The following is a 25,630-nucleotide window of genomic DNA, read 5'->3' as shown; positions in this document are numbered from 1 at the left end:
AAGGTACTTAAGATTTGATGGTATGGAATTTTTTGGAAACTTTTGAGAAGGAAATTTTAATAGTATAGTGGACTCTACAGATTTCAGGAGTTTAAGGTACTAAGTAAAGATCACTTTTTTGAGAAATTTGACAATAAAAAGAAGGAAAAGTAGCTATAATTATGATGATTAAAATTAGCCAAAGAGGGCAAGTAGCTATTTTCCTCCAAAAAATAAGGGAGACATACACATCAGAAAGAAAGCAATTAATAGAGTGAAAAAAATTGAATAGGGGAAGTTAGAGACTTATGGGACAGTATTATGGAACGAATCTGGGTGACAGAGTGATTGGGAAACAACACTTTCCATCTATGTAAATAAAGAAGAATATGGAAGGATTTTAGCTTTGTACATCACACATTTGGTTTGATATGGCCCATATGGAAAGGGTGTTACTCTTTTTTCAGCCTTCCATTCTAACCTTTAAGTCTAGATAAATTGTTTCCATTCTTTATATTAAACTTTTGAAAGCCAGAGACAGTATTGTGCGTATATTGATACATATACTCACACACATATGTGATATATATATATATACACACATGTGTATACTATGTATATATATATATATTTTATATTTATTTATTTATTTATTGTGTGTGTGTGTGTGTGTGTGTGTGTGTGTGTGTGTGTGTAAAATGTGGAACTGGCCTCAGAACCAGGAAAAGGCAGAGTGAAGTCTTGCTTCAGATACAGACTTGTGTGACCCAGGACAAATCACTTAACTTCTCAGTGCTCCTAGGCAATTTCTAAAAGTATACAAGTTGCAGAGAGGGTGCAGAGCATCAATGTTACTTTTCCAGCTTTTTAAAAAATATTTTCCTAAATATACACAAAAAAATTTAAGTTTTCCCCTAATTTTGAGTTCTAAATTCCTTCCCATAATAATTTGAGAAGACAAGAAATTTGAAATAAATTGTACATGGTCAGTCAGTCACTCAAAACATTTCTACATGAGCCATATTACAAAAGAAAACACAGATTAAAAAATTAGGAATAATAAAGTTTTTTAAAATGCTTTGGTCTGCATTTAGATTTCATGAGTTCTTTGTCTAGAAGTGGATAACATTTTTATAAGTCCTACCACATTATATTGTGGTACTGATCATTGTATTGTTGAGAATAGCTAGGTCATTCATGCTTAATCTTCATACAGTATTGCTATTACTGTGTATAATCTTCTTCTGGTTCTGTTCACTTCACTTTGTATCAGTTCATAAAAGTCTTCCCAGATTTTTCTGAAACCTGTCATTTCTGATAGCACAATAATATTCCAGCACAATCATATACCATAATTTTGTTCAGCCATTCCTCAATGGAGGAGCATTCCAGCAATTTACAATTCTTTACCACCACTAAAAAAGCAGCAATAAATATTTTTGTACAATAGATTCTTTTTTTCTTGATCTCTTTGTGGTACAGACCTTATAGTACTTTTTCAGTTTTCTTAATCTATACATCTCTTTCCCAAATAGTCTGTGATCTAGTGACACTAACTTCCTTGCTGTTCTCAAACAAAAAACTCAGTCTCCCAACTCTAGGCATTTTCACTGTCTTTTCCCCATTTCTGGAATGCTCTCCTACCTCATCTCTATGTCCTGGCTCCCCTGGCTTCTCCAAAAACCATTTAAAATCTATCTTCTACAGAAAGACTTTCTCAATTTCTCTCAACTCTAGAGTCTTCCCTCTGTTGATTATTTCCAATTTATCCTATATATACATTTTTGCACATCATTGTTTGCATCTTGTCTTCCCCATTAGGATAAACCATTAGGGTGGAAAGGAAATGTGACCTTGGAGTCCATAGAAACCATTCTGGACTTTATAGGATCATAAAGTTCTTCATGAAAAGTCTAAAGATCTTTGATTCTAGGTGGTCTGAAGACCAATGTCCTGGCAAATTAATGTAGCAACATGGTGAATTCTATTTTTTTAAATAGCTTCTTATTTACAAGTTATATATATGGATAATTTTACAGCATTGACAACTGCCAAACCTCTTCCCCCCCACCCCCTCCCCTAGATGGCAGGATGACCAGTAGATGTTAAATATATTAAAGTATAAATTAGATATACAATAAGTATACATGACCAAACCATTATTTTGCTGTATAAAAAGAATTAGACTCTGAAATATTGTATAATTAGCCTGTGACGGAAATCCAAAATGCAGCCAGGCAAAAATATAGGAATTGGGAATTCAATGTAATGGTTCTTAGTCATCTCCATGGTGAATTTTATAACTCCTTTCCAATATGGGTTTACCATTTACTAACAGTACTAGCACTATTTAGATAGTTCCCTGATGTCCTCCATGAATGACAAGACTTCTAAAGCATGATCTGCTTGCATCTTGTGCTTGCTGCTTTTGTGTTGAATTGTGAGAACAGAAAGCAGGGGATTTGAGACAATTCACTGACTCGTGAATCTGACACCAAAGAAGGGAAGAAAATAATGTGAACTTGTGAGCCAAGATATTCCCAAATAATTTATGACAACATGTATTACCCCAAAAGGAAAGGGAACTATCAACAAATCATGTGTTGTCTTTGCCTTCTTGCTTGTTTTGTAAATAAAATATAGCCATCTCTCATCAGAGCCCCACTAATGTGGCCATATGGGTAACAGACCATTTGAACTCATCAAAGACCCCATTGGCTCTTCTCCATGGCTTACTGCTGTTTAGGAAATTTAATATGACAAAAAGAACTAGGTATTAGAAGACAAGTCTGTCAAGTAGGATGGCACAGCGGACAGAGTGCTGGCTGGGCATGGAGTTAAGTGAGTTCAAATCTGATCTCAGTCACTTATTGGCTGTATCATCCTAGACAAGTTAGTATAACCTCCCTAGGTCTCAATATCTTCTTCTGAGCTCATCAGAATAAGGAGTCTCTGACTTCTAACTCCAAATCTTGTAAGTTCTGACTTTCATGTTCATTCTTATTCTTGTTGTTCAGTCATTCAGTTGTATCTAATGCTACATGACCCTGTGGATTATACTATCCATAGGATTTTTTTTTCTTTCTTCTTTCCTTCCTTTCTTTTTAAGCAATTAGGGTTAAGTGACTTGGCTAGGAAGTGTTAAGTTTCTGAGGATGGACTTGAACTCAGGTCCTCCCGACTCCAAGGTTGGTGCTCTATCCACTGCAGTGTCTAGCTGTCTCTTCCCTCCCCTCATAGGATTTTCTTGGCAAAGAAACTGGAATGGTTTGCCATTTCCTTCTTTAGGGTTTAGGCAAACAACCTAAATGACTTGCCCAAGATTACACATCTAGCAAGTCTTTGTGGCCAGATTTGACTTCAGGTCTTCTTGACTCCAGGCCTAGTACTCTATCCACTGATATTCATCTAGATGTTCTTGATTCTCATTAATTGTGTTATATTAAACACATTATTGTTTCTCTTAGTATATCAGTTTTCCTATCAGTGGGAAGTGGGGAAGGGGTGATACTAATGCTTGCACTATTTAGCTGCTAGGGTTATAATAAGAATCAAATGTAATATATGTGAAAGGCTTTTGTGTAAAGCAATCATATAAATCTATAATAGTATTATTCTTCTTTAAGGCCTTTGGCCTCACAGTTAAGGCTCTCTGGGAATATCTAGTTTATTATAATCATCCTAATTTGACTTCCTGTCAATAGATTTCTCTTTATGCCTCAGTGGGAAGAGACTGTGTCATAGCAGCCCCAGAACCCATTCCCCATGGGAAATAGCAAGGCATTATAGGCAGGAGTCAGAAGATTTGTGTGTGGACCCAGGTGCATCCAGCAGAGACAAAGAGAAATGCAATCCCAGGAGAAAGGAAAGTGGTTGAAGCAGTGATGGGATGAATGGAACTGTTCTATGTAAAGAAATGACTTTCCTTCTATAGGAGGAAGATAAAATATATTGGTTTGCTAATACTAAAAAATAAGCCACTTAAAACCTTTTTTTGTCCCTGGATTTTGGAATGAAGCCAAAACCTTAGGGTAAGATTTAAAAAAAATATAGTACATCTCCTTAGATGAAAAGATTGCAGCATTGAAAATTGAAGTGGATAGCATATGATATGTGTGTGTGTGTGTGTGTGTGTGTATGTGTGTGTATGTGTGTATTGGTGGAATGGCAGTGGGGGGAAGAAATGGGAGAGCTCAGGAGTCCCAGAGCAGGAAAAAGAAAAAGAAGAAATGATAGAGTGGAGTGATAGAGAAGTAGAAGAACAAGAAGAGAAAGAGCAAGAGAAAGTGGAGATGTTGAAGAAGGCAGATTATGAGGTGGCAAATAAGAAAGGAGAGGAAAGGAATTAGACCTCTTTGATGTGTCCATAAATTGCCAATGAACAGTTATATAGCACACTCATGTGAGGGTTAAACACAGAACAATAAATCAGCTGACAACTAAAGAGTCCAGATGGTAACTTAAAATAAATTTTAAAAAACCAAACATTTATTGTCACTCATTGTTGAAAATACAGTACCATGTATATAAGTGTCACTTGGTTCCTCCACACCCCTTATTGATGGGAATCAGACTTTTGTCTAAGTTTCACCTGACCCACTTCCTTTCTTAGGTTATTCTACACTGACATTCCCAATATGCCTTCAGACTCCACAAAAACATATCACCAGCTTCATAGCTTGGAAGGAGCTGGCCAGGGTTTTGTAGAATCAGGAGAAGGTCAGGAGTTAAAAATTTTTATTCCCCATCTCTAATTTAATACACGCAATTGAGGTCAGATATCCTTAGATTTGTAGAATACTTGGTTGCCAGAAACAAAGACTTCCTACTCACTGATTCTCCCTCATTTAGCTTATTAACAAAAATCTCCATGTTAGTCCTAACCTACTATTTACTCTACCTTTTAAGGTTTACTACAGGTTCTGGTAGAACTAAATGGTCAAATGACCTAATCTTTGACACTAATTCATCCAGCTTCTCTTGAATACTTCTAAAGATAGAAAAACTAATACACCACAAGGCAGCCCATTCCATTGTGGGGGAAAACATCAGAATTCAAACAATCTTTGTTACAGTAAATTGAAATGAGGTGTAGAATAATGTGTACTGGATTTGGAGTCAGAAAATCTTGTTTTGATTTCTGGCTTTGTCATGTCCTTGTATTACTTTGAGCAAGCTCTGCCATTTCTTTGGACTTATTTCCTCCTCTATAATATGATGTAGTTGAACTATACACACTTTAAGAATCCTTCTAGCTCTGGAATCCTATTTGCATATGATCCTTTTTATATGTACTATAAGGTTTCTTTGATGAGTTTCCCTCTCTAACAACAAACTCTTATTCATAAAACACTCTTTTTATTTTTACCTCAGTCTCTTTCACTGTTGACCCCAACATACTGCAGTCCATGTTGTTGGCCCAACATACACAGTCATTAAATATCTTCACACACCTTTCTAACTTCATTGCTCCTTTTTATCTTTATGACTACTGTCCTTGCCTTCCTGGATGCCAACCAAGCAAGAAAAGCTGGAAAGAAGCCAGGTGGAAGAGAAGTAATTGCTTTAAAATCAAATTGATCACTAAGCTCTGAGTTGTGGTGAACAGCAGAGACAGGGTGGGATAAGGTGGGCAGGAAAGCGGGCTGATCAGAAAGTAAAAATACGAAACCATCTGCTGTCACCTTGATGTGTTATAAAAAGGAGTAACTGAATCACTCTTACATTTTATTCTAAGGTCTTGAGGGAGAGAGGGCATGGAGTGGACTAAGAATCAGGAGATCTGGATTATAATACCAATTTGTCACTGACTAATGGTATGAGAAATCTCTGGAACTATTTTCTACAAAAAGAAATTGGATTACATGATCTCTATGATTCTTTCCAGAATTAACATTGAAGAAGCAATTTGGGGCTTCAGTTTCCCTATCTGTGAAGTTGGGATAATAATACCTGTAGTACCTACCTCATAGTGTTGTTGTAAGTTTCGAATGAGATGCAAAGTTCTTTATAAACTTTAAACCACTATATTAATGTTTTGTTTTTGTATTAATGTTTCTAAAATTTGCCTAGTCTTTCCTGTTGTTGACAGAATAGGGGCTAGCAATTGCTTGGCCTCTCATATATTTTATTTTTAAACATTTCTCATTGCATCCAAGGTCATTCTAAGACTTGCACCAGTCTCAGCAATCCATCATTCCCCAACATTACCGTCATCAAGGTACTGGAGGAAGACTACACAGAGAGGAGTATACCTTATTAATGACATCATATATATTTTTTATGAGTGGAGACAGAGGGATTGGGAAATTGGGGGTGAGAAGAGAAGAGGGGACCTAAAAAGAAGTTCCAAAAGCAGTGGGAATCAGTCCTAAAGAAATTCATGATTATCTTGTCAATTTGTTTTTCTACTGATATGAGTATCAGAATTCTGGGCTGTTGAATTTCCTCTCTACTGAGTGACAGCTGGTCCTCTATTTAATACTACCTATTTACTTGATTGTAGGTTGGGATGCTGAGAATTGACTTGACCTTTCCCTACTGCTGAGTATTCTAGTGTATCACGAGTAGAAGTGAGAAAATATGCCTGTGTTCAGGCAGGAATAGAGATAAAGAAAAGGGAGGATTGAGAGAGAGCAAGCCAGGTAGGGCAGGATGATTATTTGCCCTTATGTCGAGGGTATTCACTCCCCACATTGAGCATGGGGATCAGAAGGCCCAGGAGCCATCTCTTTCCGAAGACCTCCTGCAGATTCTTCCTCCAGGGACGGGCACGAACCACCATTCCCTTCCGCACCTGGTGTCGGGTCTGTCCCCTAAGCACCAACAGAAGTTGATGGCAGCAGAAGCCAGCACAGGCCAGTCCAATCCCAAACCAGAGGTATAGCATGAGGATGACGAACATTTCAGAACCAAGGACAGCTCCTGGTGGGGGGTGGGAAGCAGGGAGAAGGAGCAGGGGAAAAGGAAAGAGAAGAGAACATTTTATACACCCAGACCACGTACAGAAACATTACCCATTCATGCATTTCCGCCAGGAGATTAATGAGACCGAAGCTACATTTTGAAGCAATTGCAGACAGAGCTGCAGCAAGGGGAGAAAAGAAATGAACTAACTGCCCTAACTTTTTTTTTTTTTTCTGTGCTGCTGTTTATCAGGGTCACAGGAAGGGAGGGCCAGGAGGATGAATGGGAGAGAGAATAGAAACGGTGGTTTATAAAGGTAAGAGATCCATTATGCTTTTCATTCAGGGAACATGAAAAAGAACACTTGCTATTTCTATGGAGTTGTATCATTACTTCCCTCCTTTCTATTTCCCAGCTGGGAGCAGAGGAAGATTTCTATATCAGGGCAGAGGAACAAGATTGTGGCATTAAAGGACAAAACAGGAAGTCTGTCGCTAGATGGTTGTCAGTTTATAAGGTGGATGAGATAACTGGAACAGAATGATGATTTTAGGTTGATCTAGTGGAAAGAGACATAGTTTCAGACTCAGAAGATCTAGTTTCATATTCTACCTCTGCTATTTAAGGGATCTTAAAGAAATAATTTTATCACTTTGTCTCTCAGTTTCCTCATTTTGTCTCAAGCTAGAGGGCTTGGTCAAGGGCATCTTTAAGGGTCCTTTTTGTTCTAACCTTCTGTGACAGAATGGCCAAGAATAGGATTGATTCTAGGAATACTCACTTCAGAAGTAATTAAAAGTCATTAAAAAATGCAGGGGAAACAGATCACTCATCTTAAAATTCCTCAAGCTGAATGTTTCCCAGAGCTATCTAATAGTACTTTCTTTAAGTAAGACCATACTTAAACTGACCCAGATAGGTCATTGTCTATCCCATCTTTCCACTCTTCCATGAAGGAATAAGCTAAATTTTTCTTAGTGTCTCCTCAGCCTCCCACAATGAGGAAGTTCTTCCTAACCTCTAACCTTAATATATTTTGCAGTATCTCAATTAGCTCATGAAATGAGAAGTTTCCTAAAAACATGAACTTTTAGGGACTGGCAAAAATCCACATTTAACTCAAACTAAATAAGTTTGGACAAGCCAGCCTAAAGTGAAACTGACTCATCTGAGCAGGTTTTATCAACTTAGTTGTTTTTTTACCTCAAGAGGGACATCAAAGTAATTTTCAAACAACTCTGGTTGAGAGGAAAATGTTCAGTCAGTTTTTAGCTCTAGTTCTACTTTCAGTTCTCCCTGACAGTGGTCACACATTTATTTTATAGATGTGAAAAGTATGTCTAAGGGAGATGAAGTACGGTGGCTTAAGTTAAATTCCAAAGCCTCAAACACAATTGCCCTATTTTGCCCTGCTTTTCTGGGATCCAATAGGCTATTTAGGTACGCCTATGTCCTCTGAATTATTCTTTAAAGTACAATTCAAATGTCATCTCCTTCATGAAGGCAAAGTAATGCAATAGTTTGGGATCAGAAGACCTTTGTCCAAATCTAGGCTCTATTCATTGTTTGTGTGACTAAGTCGCTTAATCTCTCTAGGCCTTCATTTTTTCCTCTGTAACATAATGTAGCTGGAATAGATGATTTCAAAAGTCCCTATATTCCTACTAAGAAAATATATATTCTTAATTTTTCCTTATCTCTCCACTAATAATGACCTTTCCCCTTTTGGATTTTATATAGCATTGTGTTTGTAGCTTTCATTTATTATCTTGTATTATAGGTTGACATAACACATTCAAAAAACCTATAATTAAGAATATAGATTTTCTTAGTAGGAATCTATCAGTACCTTAAAACAGCTCTGTCTACTGTAGATATTTAATAGATGTTTCTCAAATTAAGTTACTCTAAGTCCGCCCAAATAGTCATTGTCACAGTCATAAGAATTTCTCTTTATGAGATAATACTATCTTCTGAAATTATTTCAAGGTGACAGCCATCATTATAATCTATTCTTGGTTTTGAATTCTAAATGCCATATGTCCCCTTTATTTTACCTTGCTAGTTGACATATTCCCTGGCCCCATGGATTTCAGTTCACTCACTACTTTAAGTCTTGCCTAGATCTTGCCTTTTTGAATCTAAGTGAAGCCTGTTAAGAAGTGTTATCTGGCCAGGCAGGGAAGAAGCAAAAATGAGTTAGGACTTTCTCATTAGCATTTTTATCTCACCCAGATTTCCAACGGGGTTGGTGATTCTCCTTTTTTTATAAAGTCAGAGATAAATAAATTCAACTGCCCAAGAGGCTGAGACTTCAATCCAGCTGACATTTCAAAGAATCACCTTCTGCCAGCATGAGATGGGAAGGGGAGAAGGGCCAGAATAATTTTGGTTTTTTAAGTCATTCTTCTGACCCAATTCTTCTCCTGTCAGTTCTGATTATTATTGGTTGTCCACAGGCCAAGAAGGAAACAAGTTCCTTAAGGATCCCCCATAGCATTGCTTCAGTCAGGACTAAAGGAAGGTGGACTGGAAAGAATTGCCATCATGGGGCAGGGAAGATGGGGGAAGGGAAATGTCTCACCAATTAGAGTAGACCCACAGACATAATCTAACTTTGTCTTTTCTTGATGTTCAGTGAGATCCAGGGACAAGCCATGACAAGACAGAGCTATTTACCACAGAATTTTATCTAAAGATACAGCCTAATGATAATTCAAGCATGGAATAGAGAAGATATTATTATCTCTTCCCTTAGGATGCAATGTCTACAAGCTGGAGCCTGTTTTCTTTCTAGGTGTTTGAGCTGTCTAGACCCATTGCCTCTGCTTCTTCTAAAGTTTAATTACAATACTGGATATTTCATCGAATCATAAAATCTTAAGAGTTAAACATTTGCAGAATTCTCCTCTAATAATCCCTGTCTGAGGATATTTATCCAGACCTGACTTACATCTTTCCAGGAACAGGAAGCTCATTACCTTTGAAATAGCCTGTTCCATTTGACTGGAATTAAACTGGAACTGGAATTAAAGTGTGACTGCTTTGTTAAAAAAAAGTTCTCTGGCACCTTTCTTTTGAAGAGCTTGAGACACTCTATCTTATTTATCATTGCATGCCAGGAAAAGGTTATATTATTTTACCTCCATTCTAAAGATGAGAAATCTGACATTTCAAGAGATAAAGCAAACTTGTTCTCAGTCACACAACAAATTAGTGAAAGGACCTTAAGCTCCTCAGGATCACAGACTTGAAGCTAGAAGGAACATTAGAATTTGTCTAGTTCTGCTTCTTAATTTTGTAGATGAGGAAATCAAAGCCCATAAGGGTCAGTTAAATTGACCAAGAGCATGCAGATTGAGAATGGCAGAGTCAGGATTCAAAGTTAGGTCCTCTGATTACAAATCTAATGTTCTCTTTACTCTGCCAAACAGTAGAAATGTTGACTGAGAATTTGACTTTATATCTAATAAGGTGTCATATCTACTCGGCAATGATAGTTGTCTAGTTTTTACAAAAGGACAATAATCAGGCACTACTTTTGATAAAAAAAATCCTCTCTTCTTTCAGGACACATGTCATTTGCAATTTTATTGACTGTAGATGACGTGCATCTGAAATATTGGATCATAAGGCCAGAGCAGTGTTATTTATGTAAAACAACTTGAGCCAGTTCTGAATTTTCTAGACTTTCTCAAAAGCTGGGGACAGGTTAGGTGGGATGTGGCTTCAAATCTTGGAATCAAAAAATACTGGAGGAGAAAGGAATGACTGCAGGGATAGGAAGGAGGGATAGGAATGGACAACCTGAGTAGAAGTTATGTGCCTCAATGGGTTCTTAAGAGGGTGTGGATATGTAAGGTAGGACAGCAGTTTTGGGAAAGTCTGGAAAGAGATAAAGGAGCAAGAGAGGGAAGGAAGAATGAGTTATATGGTAATACTTGGCACCAGAAGCTGCTCCCCTAGGTTGTACATGTAAGGCCTTAAGTATTAAATCTTTGGGATATTTAACCATTTAACCTCTTGAACAACAATTTATTTATAAAATAGGGATTATAAATATACAAAGAAGATAGAGATAATAATAAAGCAGTGAAGTGGTGGATAGATAGAGGATTAGGCCTGAAGTCAGGAAGAGCTAAATTCAAATCAGGTCTCAGACATTTACTAGCTTGGGCAAGTCACTTAAGCCTATTTTCCTCAGTTTCCTCATCTGCAAAATTAGCTGGAGAAGGAAATAGCAAACCACTCCAGTTTTCTTTGCCAAGAAACTCCCAAATGAAGCCATGAAGAGTCAGATAGGAGAGAACTGACTGAAAAGCAAAAAAATATATCTATTCCTCAGTAATATTGTGACCAAAGTGCCAAATAAATGTTCTTAGGATAAGATGGAAGTGAAAAGACAAAAAGACTATCCATTCTCCATGTCTGGAGTGGAGTCAGAGAATTAAGCAGCCCACAGACTCATTCCTAATTCATCTGTGGGTGAAGAAACTCTGTGTGGTCACCAGGCCACTTTCCAGGTGTTCACAACTATGCATAGAATTCTTCCATCGGCTTAAAATAAGAGGCTTCTTTTTATTCCCTACCTTGTCCCAATCTGAGTAAATTTCAAATAGACTTCAGGCTGCACTCTGGAGTGGTTCCCAGACTTGTTCTTATCATTAATAGATACTTATTTCAGGATTCTTTCTTTGAAATAGTCCATTTTGAATTATTAAACTACTTTGGAAAGAAAGTTTAATAGCAATTCCATAGCTTTCCCATCCCATCTGCCCCAGCTCATACCCCACTGAACTCACTTCCACTCCCATCCCACCCTTGACCTACCTATTTTGTTAGCATTCATACTGTCAGATTAATGCTATAAAGTCACTTCCCTAGAACCCCTTTCTCCTCTTCTTCAGAAACCTTGGGGCTCTGAATTCTAGAAGCAACCTAGGATTCCTTAACTCCTTGTACAGGTAAATCATTTAAACTCTCTTAACTTTAAACTTTTCTCAGTGTAAGATGGAGATAAAATCTGCAACAAAATAGTGAGAAAAGTATTTTTATGGGTCTGAGTGCCTCAAAGTGGGGGTTATTGTTATCCTAGCACTAGTCATCCAAATCTCTTTTGGTCTAATCCCCAGCACTAAAAATTTCTTCAGGATTCAATCAAATGTCAGTTAGATAGAATTAGTGATTCACTATCTAGTTACTAGCAAGGATCAAATGGGTCTTTGATTCTATCATCATGATTCTAATATCTATAGAATCAGGTTCTCTTCTGGGTTGATATGCTATCTTCCCATAACAGTTACCCAGCAATATGTGGTACAACCATCCATTGCCAATACAATGGCAATGGGTTTCTGTCACTGTTGTACCTTTCTCCTGGTGTTACCAAGGTAAGGGAAGTCCTACAAGAACGGAACTTCACTCTCTAGGAAATGGGTCACTCTTTGTACCCCCATGAAATTATATTCTGTGCCACTACTCCTCCACTATGATGAATTTTATCTGATCAAATTCTGCCTGGTAATTCCATTGCCTGGAAAGAGCTATACTTCAGAAAATTGTATCAACCATACTATTACCAAAATGATACCTTGTGAGGAACAGAGTGGTCTTAAAAGTTTTCCTTTGTACCTACATACTTCTTATCCCTCAATCTAATTCCTCCTCACATGATTGTCATTCCAAGAAGAAAGTGGTGCCAAAAAGTGCCATTCTCTGTCTTTCTTTGATTTATTCTTACAGAAAGGAGGGAGAGAATGGGATGGGGGTAGTGACATGAAATCCATTACCATCTCCTTTGCAGAATAAACTAATTAAGTATATATGAATAGAGTTTAAGCTGCACTTTATAGGTGGGATTTGGGATGGCTCTGCTCCCCTATACTTCTGGCCTCACAGGGAGTAATCAGCATGGATGCTATGGGAGGCTACCAAATCTATAATTCAGTAAAGCTAAATTCATTCATGGTGAAAAGCACTTCAGTTCTATTTATTCTTTTCTATTCCCTGTTAATCCATTTTCACATCTAAAATACATTTTCCCTTATCCTTACCAGCCCAGATTTAGGTGGGGAAGAAATGAAAATTTAGGATTGGATAAACCTTTTCCAGTGAGTTCTTTAGAAAAAGTAACAGTTTCCCTGTGACATAGACTCCATGGGCAGTCTGGTAAAGTCTATGGTTCCCTTCTCAGAATAACATTTCTAGGTGTACAAAATAAAATACAGGATTTCATAAATGCATAATTTTAAAAAAAGGATTATAAAGAAAACCATGAATTATATGGAAATCAAAAATGCCACTTTTTCCAATCAAATTCATAGACTCCTTAAAATCGTGAACCCCAGGCTAAAATTACCTGATCTAGAACAGTCCTCTTATAGGTAAGGAAACTGGTATCTAAAGAAAAAGATATGTGCAAGGTCACATAGCCAGTAAGGGGCATTCTCACTTTTTTGTAGAGTTCTTACTGTTTTTCAGTTTTAATCTATGGATTTCTTTTTTTCTCCATTCTTAAGATGGGTTGGGGTATCCACATTCAAGTCAAGTCAGAAGTCAATGACAATAAAAAGAAACATTTCAGGGACTGAATTCCAAGACTTCCCACTTAAGTCAGTTACAGTGGTTATTTGGGCAATATTACACAGAGTGTCCCAAAAGTCTTAGGGGAGTTCTAAATTCCTCAAGCTTAGAACTGCACTAAGACTTTTTGGACATCCTGAATTTGTTCCCCAAAATGCCGATACTATCCAATCCAGCTCAGTTTACCAAAACAGCAGATGTGATGGAGGAGTGAAAGTAGGGAAGATTTGGAAAATAAGAAGCTGCACCTGGAGTTGTTATCACAGGAGGGTAGTGGAAAGACAGGCCAAAGGACCTGGGTTCAAATTGCAGTTCTGCTACTTAATACTCAGATGATTTTAAATAAGTTGCTTAATTTCTTCCTCTGAAAAACAAGGGGATTGCATTTAAGGTAATCCAAGAAGACCTCTGAGAGCAGATGCACTTGTAAATGTATGAATCTGTGATTTAACTTTTGCTAGGGAATCTCTTTTTCTTTGATGTTTGTCTTCAATCTTGAGGGTCAGGAAAATTTATGAACCTTCTTTTGTATATGTATAGAAATGAGACGTGGATATTATGGTATAGTGGATAAAGCTTATGAATTCAAGAAAACTAGGGTTCAAATTTTACTAGTTGTGTGACCATAAGGAAATCATTAAATGTCTCAGAGTTAATAAATAATAAGTTAATAACTCATACAGGTAAAAATCTGTGATCTTCCTCAGGAAAGAGAATTTGTACATGGGCAAAATAGCAACTCCTGATACATAACAATGCAACATTGAGATTACACCAATGTGGGTGCCCATTCTGCCAGTATAAACCCCAATGACTCTCTTCCCTTGGAAATAATCTTCATGAGGTACTGTGGCAAAAATTCATCCCCTTGTGACTAAATTGGTCATAAGACTTTTCCAATTTAAATAGATTGGTCCTCAGACAAAGGGCACATAGTCCATTATTGGATTTGGATTCAGAGTCTTCCCAGGTTAAAAGAGCTACCAGAATTCATGCTCCAAAGAAATAAGCCTAAACAGCAAAAAAGAACAGTGTAAAGGGATCTAGTTGACTCAAATGGCTACAAAGCTCTGGGAAAACAAAAAATCCTAGAAAGCACTTATTTATGATTGCTAGCTAGAGCATTCATATAGCACCTAGAAGTTTGTAGAGTGTAGTTATTGATATCATATCAACCCTAGGACATAGGAGTTATTATTATCCCCATTTTACAGCCAAGAAAACTGAAGCAGTCAACAATTAAGTAATTTCCTCAAGATCACACTAGTTTGAGGCCTCGTGGGTCTTCTTGACTTCATGTCCAGTGTTTTATCCACTGTGCCACTTAATAATGACATATTTATATGGTACTTTAGGCTTACAAAATACTTCTTTCACAATAGCCCTGTGAGACAGGCAATGCAATTATTATTATTCCCACTATGCATGTGAGGAAATTAAGGCACAAAAGCTCAGAGAATCCACGTGACTTGTCCAAGATCACATTGTCAGTGAAAAAGATCCAGGAGAAGACAGGAAAGAGAAAAGACAATAGCTCTGTATCACTTTGGACCTATCAATTCATTTCTCTGGATCTCATTTTGCTCATTTCTAACATGAGAGGGCTTGACTTTTGATGGTTCCTCAATTCCCTTACAGCTCTAAGATTCTATGGTGATGATATCTTGGTGGTGGTAGCTATGACCTTGAGACTGGTCACTGTTATCAGGCCGACTTACCTGAGAAAAACTGGCTAATGGAATGAGGCAGGAGTGTGAGGAAGGCCAAAGGGTGGGCAAAGGAGATGGAGAGTACTGCAGAGATGTAGGCCACTCCAGCTACCATGGAGTAGAGACAAGCCAAGGAAGTATAGAGGCAAAACATGATGAAGTTTCGCATGTTTCTGCTTCCGATGCAGTTTCCTGTGAAGAAACAGTGATGGTCGTGTCTCAGGGTCACCCTAGCACAGAGCCTGCAAAAGTGGGTGCTCTGTGAGGAAGATGAGGCCTTCCTGCCTGCTTCTGGCCACTCAGAAGGGCTGCCCGCTCCTTTAGACCCCACATTCTTGCGAGTACCCAGATCTTCAGGTGAGTTCTGAATCACCAAGATGTAGTTACCCAGAGCATTGGCAGAAAGGAAGAGAAAAAGAGCCCCATGCAGCAGAGCCGGAGAGAAGAGAGGGGTGATTGTGGGGTCCTTGAACATGTTGGGGAGGAAGAGGAAGAGCTGCAGGATGAAGGTCACCAGAGAGATGCACAAGAAGTAGACTGGGGCTACCACATTGAGCAACCTGAGAATGAGCATCCTAGATTACATTCCTGTAGAGTAGAAGGAGAAGAGAGAGATGTTACTGTCTTAAAGGGAAACAGGAAGACACAGTGGCTTCTCCCGAAGCAGAGAGACCTTCCACCCTCCTTCCTCATCTCACCCACTCACCCTCCACTTTCACCCCCCACCCCGTGAACCCCCACATACATACTTTCACTTTGCATCTTTGCTTCTCCTTTCCCCACTCCCAACCTGACCAATAGAGCCCCCAACCACCCTACCAGGATCTTCCCTTCCACACCACACTATTCTTTGCCACTGCCCTCCCGCCTCAGTAAATGACCTGGACTCCTTTATCTTCGAAATCTTCCTCAGCTCCTCGCCTGGCTAGGAGAAAGAAGCAGTTTGGGAACCTAGTCCCTGGTCTCTCCTGTGGCCAGCTGCCTTTCTACCTTCCTAGATACCAATGCTCCCCCCACTTCCCACATATACTGGTGTCCGTGTCATACACAGGCAGCTGGATGTCTACACGTGGGGGGTTGGGGGGCGGGGCGGAGAGAAAGAAGCGAATGAGGGGTGGGTTTAGAGAGCTAGAGAGAGAGGGCTGGCTTGCCAATCCTCCTCAATAGAAATCCAAACCAGGTCTCCCGTTTTTATATCTTCGAGTCATGGATTTGAAGCTGACCTCCACCACTGCCCCGGGAGCAGTAACCTCCTAAGGAGCAGGCAGCGGCAGGGAGGGAGAGCAGGAATTGTAAAAGGAAGAGGTGGGGGTGGTAGAGAGAGAAGAAAACATACCAAATCCCCGCCTGAAAGTCCTGCTTCAAAGCTCCCCTATAGGCAGTGTGCTGGGACTTCCCGGGCAATCATAGAGCTCTTTGGAGTGTATGTGTGAGTGAATGTGTGTGTGTGTGTGTGTGTGTGTGTGTGTGTGTGTGTGTGTTTTGTGGCGTGGCGTGGCGTGTGTGTATACACCCATCCGCAGCCACTTGGGAAAAATCAATTAAAATCAATTTACATACACAAATAAACACACAAGCACACATACCGAAAAGGAAGGAAGCCCTCTCCAGAATCTCTAGCGACAGGTCTCAGTCCGATCCATCACCCCAAGCTGCTAGATATGGCTCTTTCTTTGCAAAAATGAATTTCTGTGTCAGGCGAGGAAATTAAAATGCCCCTTTGGCTCCCGCCCTCTTCCCCCTCACCCTGCTTCAAGAACTCAAACAATCAACACCAAGCAGCTAACCCTTTCACTGCCAGCGGTCTTGGTGCTACACGCTGTTGGCGGATTCTCTTCCGGACAATTAGGCAACAGACAGATGCTCGTGTCCTCTCCCTCCCTTGGACTATTCCGCCGAACTTCAGAAAAAAAAAAGTGTGAGAGAAATAAAAGACCCTAGGTGTCTGTGGAAACTTTTCTTGGGGCTAAAAGGAGCCAGGCCTTCTTAGCATACCAAGGAAAAGTTCTGGGTCCGAGCTCCAGGCGTTAGTCCCTTTCTCTGCGAAGGAATAATGGGTGCAATCACCTTGAAGTCCCCTTGTTCCACAGGCGCCTGTGGGGTGGCTATTATTGATTGTGGCCTTTGTCTGTTACCTGGATCGGATGCCTTTCACAGCTAGCTGGGCTCATGTCTCTGAAGCTCGGGGATCTCTCCCTCGAGCTCCACCGCAGCCTGAAAGCACTCGGGCTCCCTGAGCCCGGTGTTGGGAGGAATCTTAAAGGGGTGCGGGCAAAAGGGGAAGAGAAAAGTCGTTATCTCTTCAATATAACATAGGGGAGGAGGTAGAGGTGCGTGTGATTGGAGTGAAGGGGGGCCCTCTCCAGGGCATAGGCAAAGAAAGCTACCCTCCCTAGAGGAGCCCTCTGGCTCGAGCTCAGGGGAGGAAAACTGTCTTTCCCGCGCCAGTCGCAAGGGGGGCTCGGGAGCCGCCTCCAGACTAGCCGACGAGCCCGGTGGGGGGCGAAGCAGCAGGGGTTGGGCGAGACAGAGAGGGGGAGTGAAAGAAGCCTTTCCCGACCCTCAGCCGAAAGCTGGCGCCCAGTGGGACTTCGGTACAGCCCCGCCCAATAGTTTGGGGGAGCTTCTGAACTGAGTGGAGCTGTCCTTTCAGCACCCTCACTTCCAAAGAAGCCTCTGCCCCTCCCTGCACCCGGCCGCGGTGGGGTGCAGCACAGAGTTTTAGGCTAGAGGAAGCTGAGGGAGGGCGCAGTAAGAGCGCCTGGCAAGGGAGCCTTGGACTGCTACGCGAAGGCTGGGCGGCCCGCAGTAAGCACTTCCACCACCTCCTGGGGTGCTAGGAGACTGCTTCTCCCGCCTCCATTGCCGCAGGAGGCTGAGAAAATGGACTCACTGAACCTTTGCCGGCGACAAGAGAAGAAAAGCGACTCCAATTGGAAGAGGAGCCTTTTTGACTCGGGAGCTCCCAGAAAGGCTGCAAACTTGTGGCCTTTTCTTTTTCTCTCATTCTCTCTCTTCCCCCTCCTCCTTTGCTCTTAGTCTCCTCGCGGTTCGGGGATTGGGCAGGTAGTGGCAGGGGGTGCTGGAGAGGAGAGAACTGGCGGTTGCTGCCCTCCCACTCGGGCTCCCGAGAGTGGGTGCCTGGAGGCGAATGTGATAGCAGCGAGGGTCCTAGGCTATCTCCGCTCCCCCAATATCCTCAAGAGAGGCGTGGTCTTGCCACCCCACTCAGCACTGTGAGGTTATCAACCCTTTTTCAGGCCCACAGAATAGCCTAGGGGAGGTGCCTCTAGAGAACTACGTAGCTTTTAGTCCTCCAGTTTAGCCTCCGTAGTAAGCACTACTTGTGGTTTGAATTAAACCTTGAGGAGGGTGCTCTAAACAATTGCTTTCTGCCCTCTCACCCTCACCAAGAGTAATCTGCCCATTCCCATAATTTTCCAGAGAGATGACCCAAAATTCAATACTCAGCCCTTCTCTTTCCCAGCATGGCCAAGGAGCCTCAAGGCGAAATCTGATTTCGGAGAGGATGGGGGGGGGGGGAGAGAATAGAGACAATAGGACAATTTTCCCAGAGAAGCTTCTCGGCATATACTGGTTGTTCTGAGTTTAACCCCTCGCTGCTATCTTCCTTCCTTCCCCTTCTGTGATTCAAACAATCTTAAGGGGCCGGGGGTGGGGGGAGCTGGAGGGGAGATAGTTGACAGTAACAAAAGGGAGCTGATGTCAGGTCTGTGTGGGATAGAGGTAAATTTGACTCAAAAATGAGGGAGGTGTCTTGGAGGCAGCATGTAGGACTGTCTGTACCCCATTTCCCTTCAATTGGCTAGACTTTCTCAGGCTCAATTACTCTCCTTTCAGTGAAAACCAAAAATTAAAGAAAACCAAGCAAAATCAACGGCAACAAAAAACTAGCTTACTGTTTTCTTGGATTGGCTGATTAAAAGGAGAGCAATCCCTTAAAGCTAATGCCATATGCTTATCAGTTCAGCCTCTATTTTTAAACCATTAAACAGTGTTTTCTCCATATTTTAGCAGTTTACATCAAATTAATGAAAGAGAATGAAGGGCTGAGAAATCTTTTCATGTCCTGAAAAGGTCTTGGGTAGAAACATGAATGATATGAAAGAGTTTACTAGTCTTTCTGATCTGGAAAACATCATGGTCTAGTGTGGCAATGAAGGTTACAGCAGGAAAATGAGTGAGTGGCTTTTCCTATTTTAAAAAAAAGCAATTTGGTGGCAAGATAATGACAGTTTAGGCCTTTTGCAAGTGCTCTTTCTGGCTCTTATGTTCTTGATGTTGCTGCTGGCTGCATCTGTAGCCATAGCTGCTTTACACGTGCAGTTTCAATGGAAAGTCTCCAGTCTTTAAATACCTTAAGAGTTAGCCAGCTTTTCTAATTTTATTTTGTGTATGGGTGTATAGTGGGAAGGTGTGTGTATGTGGTATGGTAGACAAAGAGAGGTCTGTATCTATGTGGGAAGGTATGTCTGAGTGTGCAGTAGGATGTGTACAGCATGAAAGATGTGTAAAGCCAGAGAAAAGAGGTCTGACCTCTCTTTTGAAAACTGAAATGGCAAAAACAAGTCATTTGCTTTTTAAAATCATTTAATAGCAGAAAACAGTAAAGTCTTGATCTAGAATCAGAGATTTTCCTTGACACCTTCTCTCTTCTGCTATCTCCTTGTCTTCCCTTTTCCCCAGTTTAAAATGCATCTTATGGAGGGCAATATGACCAAATGTGGTTCCCTCCAGAATTATTGTTTATCAACAAGCAAAATCAATGCAGAATTTAATCTTCAAAGCTCACTTAGATTCTCCTCTCCAGATAAAGAGGATTGTAGGATCTTGTTGCAAGTGTTAATCTCTGTTTCTTACAAAGTAAACTGGTTCTCTGCTCCCTGACACTTCTATTTAAAGACCCTACAAAAATACCCCAAAAGAGAGCACATTAAAGGTAGCATGTTTTACTAATGATCCAAGTAATTTCACATCAGTAGCTCAATTATGCTCATAGAAACTGAGGCCATTTAATAGATCCATTGAACAAATATGAAACAGAGTTACAAAGAGGTTACAGTGGCCAAGGAGTTTACAGCTAGAAGAAAGTCCACTAAAAGGCTCTCAAAAAAGTGTGTCAGAAAATGAAGCAGGTACCAAATATGTCAAGAGAAACTAAGGGATTTGCTCAAATCTTGGCTAGCCTGAAGTAATTGGACAAGTGTTAGGCCTCTTTTGCTTCTATCTCATAGATATGTGTGTCCATAATTTGTCTTTGACCCCCATTGCTTATTTCCTAGTATTTTAGATGTGGGTTTTTTAACCTAATGTTAGTATTGCTTGGGATTTAGTGTGATATTGTGGAGAGAATACTAAATTTAGAACCTGGGTTCCAATTTCATCTCTGCTACTTAATAGCTATGTGTTCTTGGGTAAAATGCTAACCCTCTCTGGGCCTCAGTTATTTCATCTGTAAATGAGGAAATTGGACTAGAGGATTGCTAAAATCCTTACAATTCTAAATCTATGTTCTTGATTCCATAACTAGGCTCTTTCCTTCCAAAAAACAGTTTACGTGTCTCTTTTCACCTCATTGTTTAACATTGTGCTTCACACAATGTACATGTTCAATAACCACTTGATTATAGAATCAGTACTAGGACTAGGAAGGAAAAAATAAGAAGCTGTATTGTACAGTCCTCCCACTTTACAGAAGAGAATATTAAGTCCCAGAAAGGTTGTGTTCTCAAAGTCATATATGCAGTAAGTAGCAGTTGATTGATAAATTAATTGACTCTAGTATTTTTTTTTTTTTTTTGGCTGAGGCAATTGGGATTAAGTGACTTGCCCAGGGTCACACAACTAGGAAGTGCTAAGCGTCTGAGGCCAGATTTGAACTCAGGTTCTCCTGACTTCAGGGTTGGTGCTCAATTCACTGTGCCACCTAGCTGCCCCAATTGACTCTAGTATTGCTGTATGAGTAAAGAACCTTTATTTTATTTTATAGCCTTTAAACAAATCAACCCTTAAATCTTGTCTCCAGTATTTTTCCCACCCACATCAGCCTCATTGTGGAAAATCTAAATGATTTATTTCTCTAGAACCCTACATTTTGGGCTCTCAAACTTCAGTACTAGAAATTGGTTTAAGGAAGATAATTACAAAATCAAAACTCTTCATCGCTTTTGCTATTTTACAATCCTGCAATTAAGATACATCTCTACCTCATGCTTCTCCCAAAGGATAAAAACACAGAAAGCAGCTTATTGCCTACATGGCATATTACCCAAGGTATATGGCATAATTCCTGCTATTTGCCTGTCATGTGAGCAAAATAATTTCCCTTCTGAGTAAAAATCATTCCATTTTCCTCAAATTCTTACATTTAAAAAAGAGAAACTCTCTATAGAGAGTGGTTTCTCCCTCATGTTTGAAACCCACACACATATGTCTGTCTGGTCTTGCTTTTCAAAAAGTTATTTGGATGTTTAAAATCTTGGATAAAAGCAACATAATTCTAACCTATTGTAATGGTAATTTTTATTCTGAATCTATCATTTCTTGATTAAATATGGTGAAGACATGCCGAGAGGTAAAGTTTCTCTCTGCACAGGACTTAATGATGTCTTCCCATAAATAATTGTAATTTTAATATAATTTCCCTCATCACCGAGATCAGATTTTGAACACCCACAGAGAGCTCTAAACTCCTTAGAATTAATTGAAAGATATAGTAATGTTTTGTTGCGTTTTTTTCCCAGATTCACTAGGGTCAGGCTAGGATGGGATCTGCCCTAGGCTAGGACTGGACTGCCCACAGCTTGCCAGCTGAGACTTCTTGAGTCATCATCTTGTTTGAGAAGCATTCTTCCCACCACTACACACACACACACACACACACACACACACACACACACACACACACAAGTTATGTTAGTTAGTTGAGAGTTTAGCATTCTCTTTTGAGTGTCTGACAAGGGACCAAAGGCAAGAAGTAGACTTCTAGAACTAGTCTAAGAGTTTGAAGGATGACAGAAATATCTTTGTAAACTTAAAGTATCATGGACATTATTGTTATGAATCTGTTTCACTTATTTCTTTGGTGAAGGGATTTCCAAATGTGGAAAAACTTCCTCTACTAAGGCAATTGTCCTACAATTTAGAAAAGAATTGCCTAGGATACTGAGTGTAAGTAACTTGACTCAGACTTTCACTAATTATTAGAAGTGAAACTTGAATACAGATCTTCCTAATCCCTAGAGTTTAAGGGTTAAGCAAATAGATGTATCTGGGGATTAGAGAGATACCAGCAAAACAGGGAGAAGATAGATCAGTCTAGAGTCCAAGAAAATTTGCCCCACTCAGCTTTTTGTGAGCAAGCACAGACATTTATGCTGAGGCTCCTGAGCCCTTTGCTCTCCAGCAACACCTAAATTAGCTGCAGTGGGATAGCTATCTCATATAGCATTATCCTCAGAAACAACATTGTTTCCAAGGCCCACAGGAGTAGATTTTTTCTCTGTATTCTCCAGGAATTCAGTCTGAAAACTACAGATCTACTTCTCTGTAAACCAATCTGATAAGAATAAAAGATAAATCAGGGAATATCTATTCACTTTAACAAAATGTTTTTGTTTTCCAAAAACATTCATTGACTAGTTTTTTTTAATCATCTAAGACTATTTAATGATTATGAAATGTGATTTAATTGACAAAAATTTGATTTATATCAACTTCTCAGAAAAATATTTATTACAAAAAAGTAAGGCACAAGTGAAATTTTTATCTATACTGCAGATGTGCATTTTCCCCCAATACTTTGGAAGTTACTTATATCTGCAGTACTGAGCCATAGGGACAGGGAAAAGAGATGGTGTAAGTCATCATCTTGACAGGCAAATCAAGCCTACAACTTATAGAAAGCTGTCAAACTAGAAGCAGTTATTCTGAATACCAAGAACCATTCTCTAGACAGGTTATCCAATCTTTATCATCAGGAGCTGTGATTGATGAGTCAGGGTGGAAATGTTTACTCTTCTCACAAATCCCCCCTTTGGAGTGCTTAAAAATAAGGAAGAAAGAATAAAATCCTTCACCAATTAGCAGTGGCTTCTAGGGAGCTCTTAGCTATATTGTAAGGATGTCTGTAGACTAGCATGAAGCTGTGTTCTAAGATTAATTAGCACTTTCATTGTCTAAATGTGCATGACAGAGACAGTGAGAAAAAAAGAGATTAACTATATAGTCCTTGCCCTGAGTCTTGCTTTGTGCCTGCCCAATAAGCTCTGATTTGTCTAAGACTTCATCTTGGCAGGAATCCAATGGGTCATTTTGGAGGTTAGTTATTGTGAGGATACACTCCACAATCTTACCCAAAATAACAACTGCTCTTGGGTTCCATAACACAACTTCAAGACTTCCCCAATGAGGGAAATATGTCTCAATAATTTTGATCCCTTAATGCTTTTTAACAATGACAAAGACTAAGGAGCAATATGGAGGCTATAATTTGGTCACCCTCTGATCTGCATTCTTCATACTCAAAGTATCTCCATTGTTTGGGTCTTCTCCTACATAGGAATTCCTCTATTTGTCTTCCCTCTTCTACACATATTCAAATGCAAGTGAGTTTTATAAAGGTTTATTTAAAAACTAGGAAATACTTCATCTTTAAATAAAACAAAGGGTACCAGAAATTTTAGGACAAGTAGGCAGTACAGTAAAGAAAGTGTCAAGCCTGGAAGAAGGAGATTCAACTTCCTGAGGTCATATCTGGCCTCAGACACTTACTAGCTGTGTGATCCTAGACAAGTCACTTTACCTTGTTTGCCTCAGTTTTCTCATCTATTAAATGAGCTGAAGAAGAAAATGGCCTTGTCATTATAGTATCTTTGCCAAGAAAATTCCAAATGTGGTCACAAAAAGTTGGACATGACTAAAAGAAAACAATTCACCCAAAACAATAACTGAAGCTTTCATAAACTTATTTAATTTCTCAAACTGCAATGTGGTGAAGTGGAGAGAGCGCAGTAGAGCTACCATGACATAATAGATAGAGGATTGGAGTTGGATCAGAAATATCTTGTATGAATCATGATTCAGAAACTTTATTAGTCACATGAAAAAGGACAAATACTTAACATCTATGAATCTCAGTTTCCTCATCTGAAATATAAGAAGGAAAAGAATAGAATTTATCTCACAAAGTCATGAGGATCAAATTAGATAATGGTATAAAACACTTTACAGATCTCAAAGTACTATATAAATATCAGTGGTGGTGGGAGTGGAGATGAGAGAAATAGTAATAGTATATACCATGTCCTAAGATCTGAATTTAGATTCTGGCCTCTGTCACTATCTTCCTATAGAACCTTGGACAAGTTACATTATTTTATCTGCTCTTCATTTGTCCCATTTATAAAATAAAATATTGAACTAGATACCCTTTAATGTTTTTTTTCCAGCTCTAAATCTGGATTTCTATCTACAAATCTACAACCCCCCCCCACACACACACACATACATTTCTCTCTCACTGAAGGTCTAGATCTCCAGAGAAAAGCTTATTTTCCAAGATCCCTATGCTCTGTTCCTATCCCTAAGGGTAATTATTTTCCCTAAAACCTTTTGACCTCTTAGTTTTATCTAGCTTCCGGCAATCTGGGCTTTAGCCCACTGATCTATTTAAAAAGACCATGTCAATGGAAAGTGCCCAGAGATAACTACAGAGAATGTGGATCAAAGCTTAGTATTTTCACCTTTTTGGCTGTTAATGTTTATTGGCTTGTCTTTTTCTTTCTCATGTTTTTTTTTTTTTTTTTCACTTTTGATCTGATTTTTCTTGCACAGCATGATGAGTATGGAAATATGTTTATAAGAATTACACGTTTAAACCATACCAATTACTTGTTGTCTTGAGGAGGGACCAGGAGAAAAAAAAATTGGAACACAAGGTTTTGCAAAGGTGAACGTTGAAAACTATATTTTGCATGTATTTGGAAACTCTGTTTGCCTCGGTTTCCTTATCTGTAAAATTAACTGGAGGAGGAAATGGCAAAACATTCCAATATCTTTTCCAAGAAAATCCCAAATAGAATCACAAAGAGTTGGACACTACTGGGAAAATGAAACAAAGGGAATTAGAACTATCTGTTGGTCCTTTCCTCCTCCTACCCCAACTCTGATTTCCCTGAATTTCAAGAGAGTATGGGACTTAACCTAGGGGCAGTTTATGCAGAATGCCACTAACTCTGACCTATAAAAGCTGTCATACAATCAGAGAGAAAGAGGAAGAAAGGTAAGTGAAACAGAAGAGGAAGCCATACTTAGTGGAGTTAAACTAACCGCAATCAAGAGCAGCTGCTCAGAGAGGCCATGAGTACCTGCCAGGGGGTGAGATTGATGCTTTCTTATGACTGGCTACCATTAAGAGAAGTGCCAGAAATTTA

The 25,630-nt window shown here is 39.5% G+C and overlaps 1 protein-coding gene across 3 annotated transcripts; it reads right to left on the bottom strand.

The window, feature by feature from the left end:
- Window positions 1-4,445: 4,445 nt before the first annotated feature.
- ZDHHC22 (zinc finger DHHC-type palmitoyltransferase 22) lies at window positions 4,446-18,373 on the bottom strand. 3 transcript variants are annotated; one of them, XM_051977524.1, is made up of 3 exons: window positions 16,763-18,373; window positions 15,186-15,764; window positions 4,446-6,903 (listed from the first exon to the last, which is right to left on the bottom strand). In XM_051977524.1, exons 2-3 carry the CDS (start codon window positions 15,748-15,750, stop codon window positions 6,638-6,640), a joined length of 831 nt encoding a protein of 276 aa, XP_051833484.1. In that variant the 5' UTR covers window positions 15,751-15,764; window positions 16,763-18,373; the 3' UTR covers window positions 4,446-6,637. The 3 variants fall into 3 exon arrangements, with proteins under 3 accessions (XP_051833484.1, XP_051833486.1, XP_051833485.1); XM_051977526.1 differs by lacking the exon at window positions 16,763-18,373 and adding an exon at window positions 16,513-16,602; XM_051977525.1 differs by lacking the exon at window positions 16,763-18,373 and adding an exon at window positions 16,058-16,408.
- Between the last annotated feature and the right edge of the window lie 7,257 nt (window positions 18,374-25,630).

The sequence above is a fragment of the Antechinus flavipes genome, chromosome 2, assembly GCF_016432865.1.
Source record: "Antechinus flavipes isolate AdamAnt ecotype Samford, QLD, Australia chromosome 2, AdamAnt_v2, whole genome shotgun sequence".
Lineage (NCBI taxonomy): Eukaryota > Metazoa > Chordata > Mammalia > Dasyuromorphia > Dasyuridae > Antechinus > Antechinus flavipes.
The sequence above is the reverse complement of the archived record's forward strand: the minus strand, read 5'-3'. Positions and strand labels throughout refer to the sequence as shown.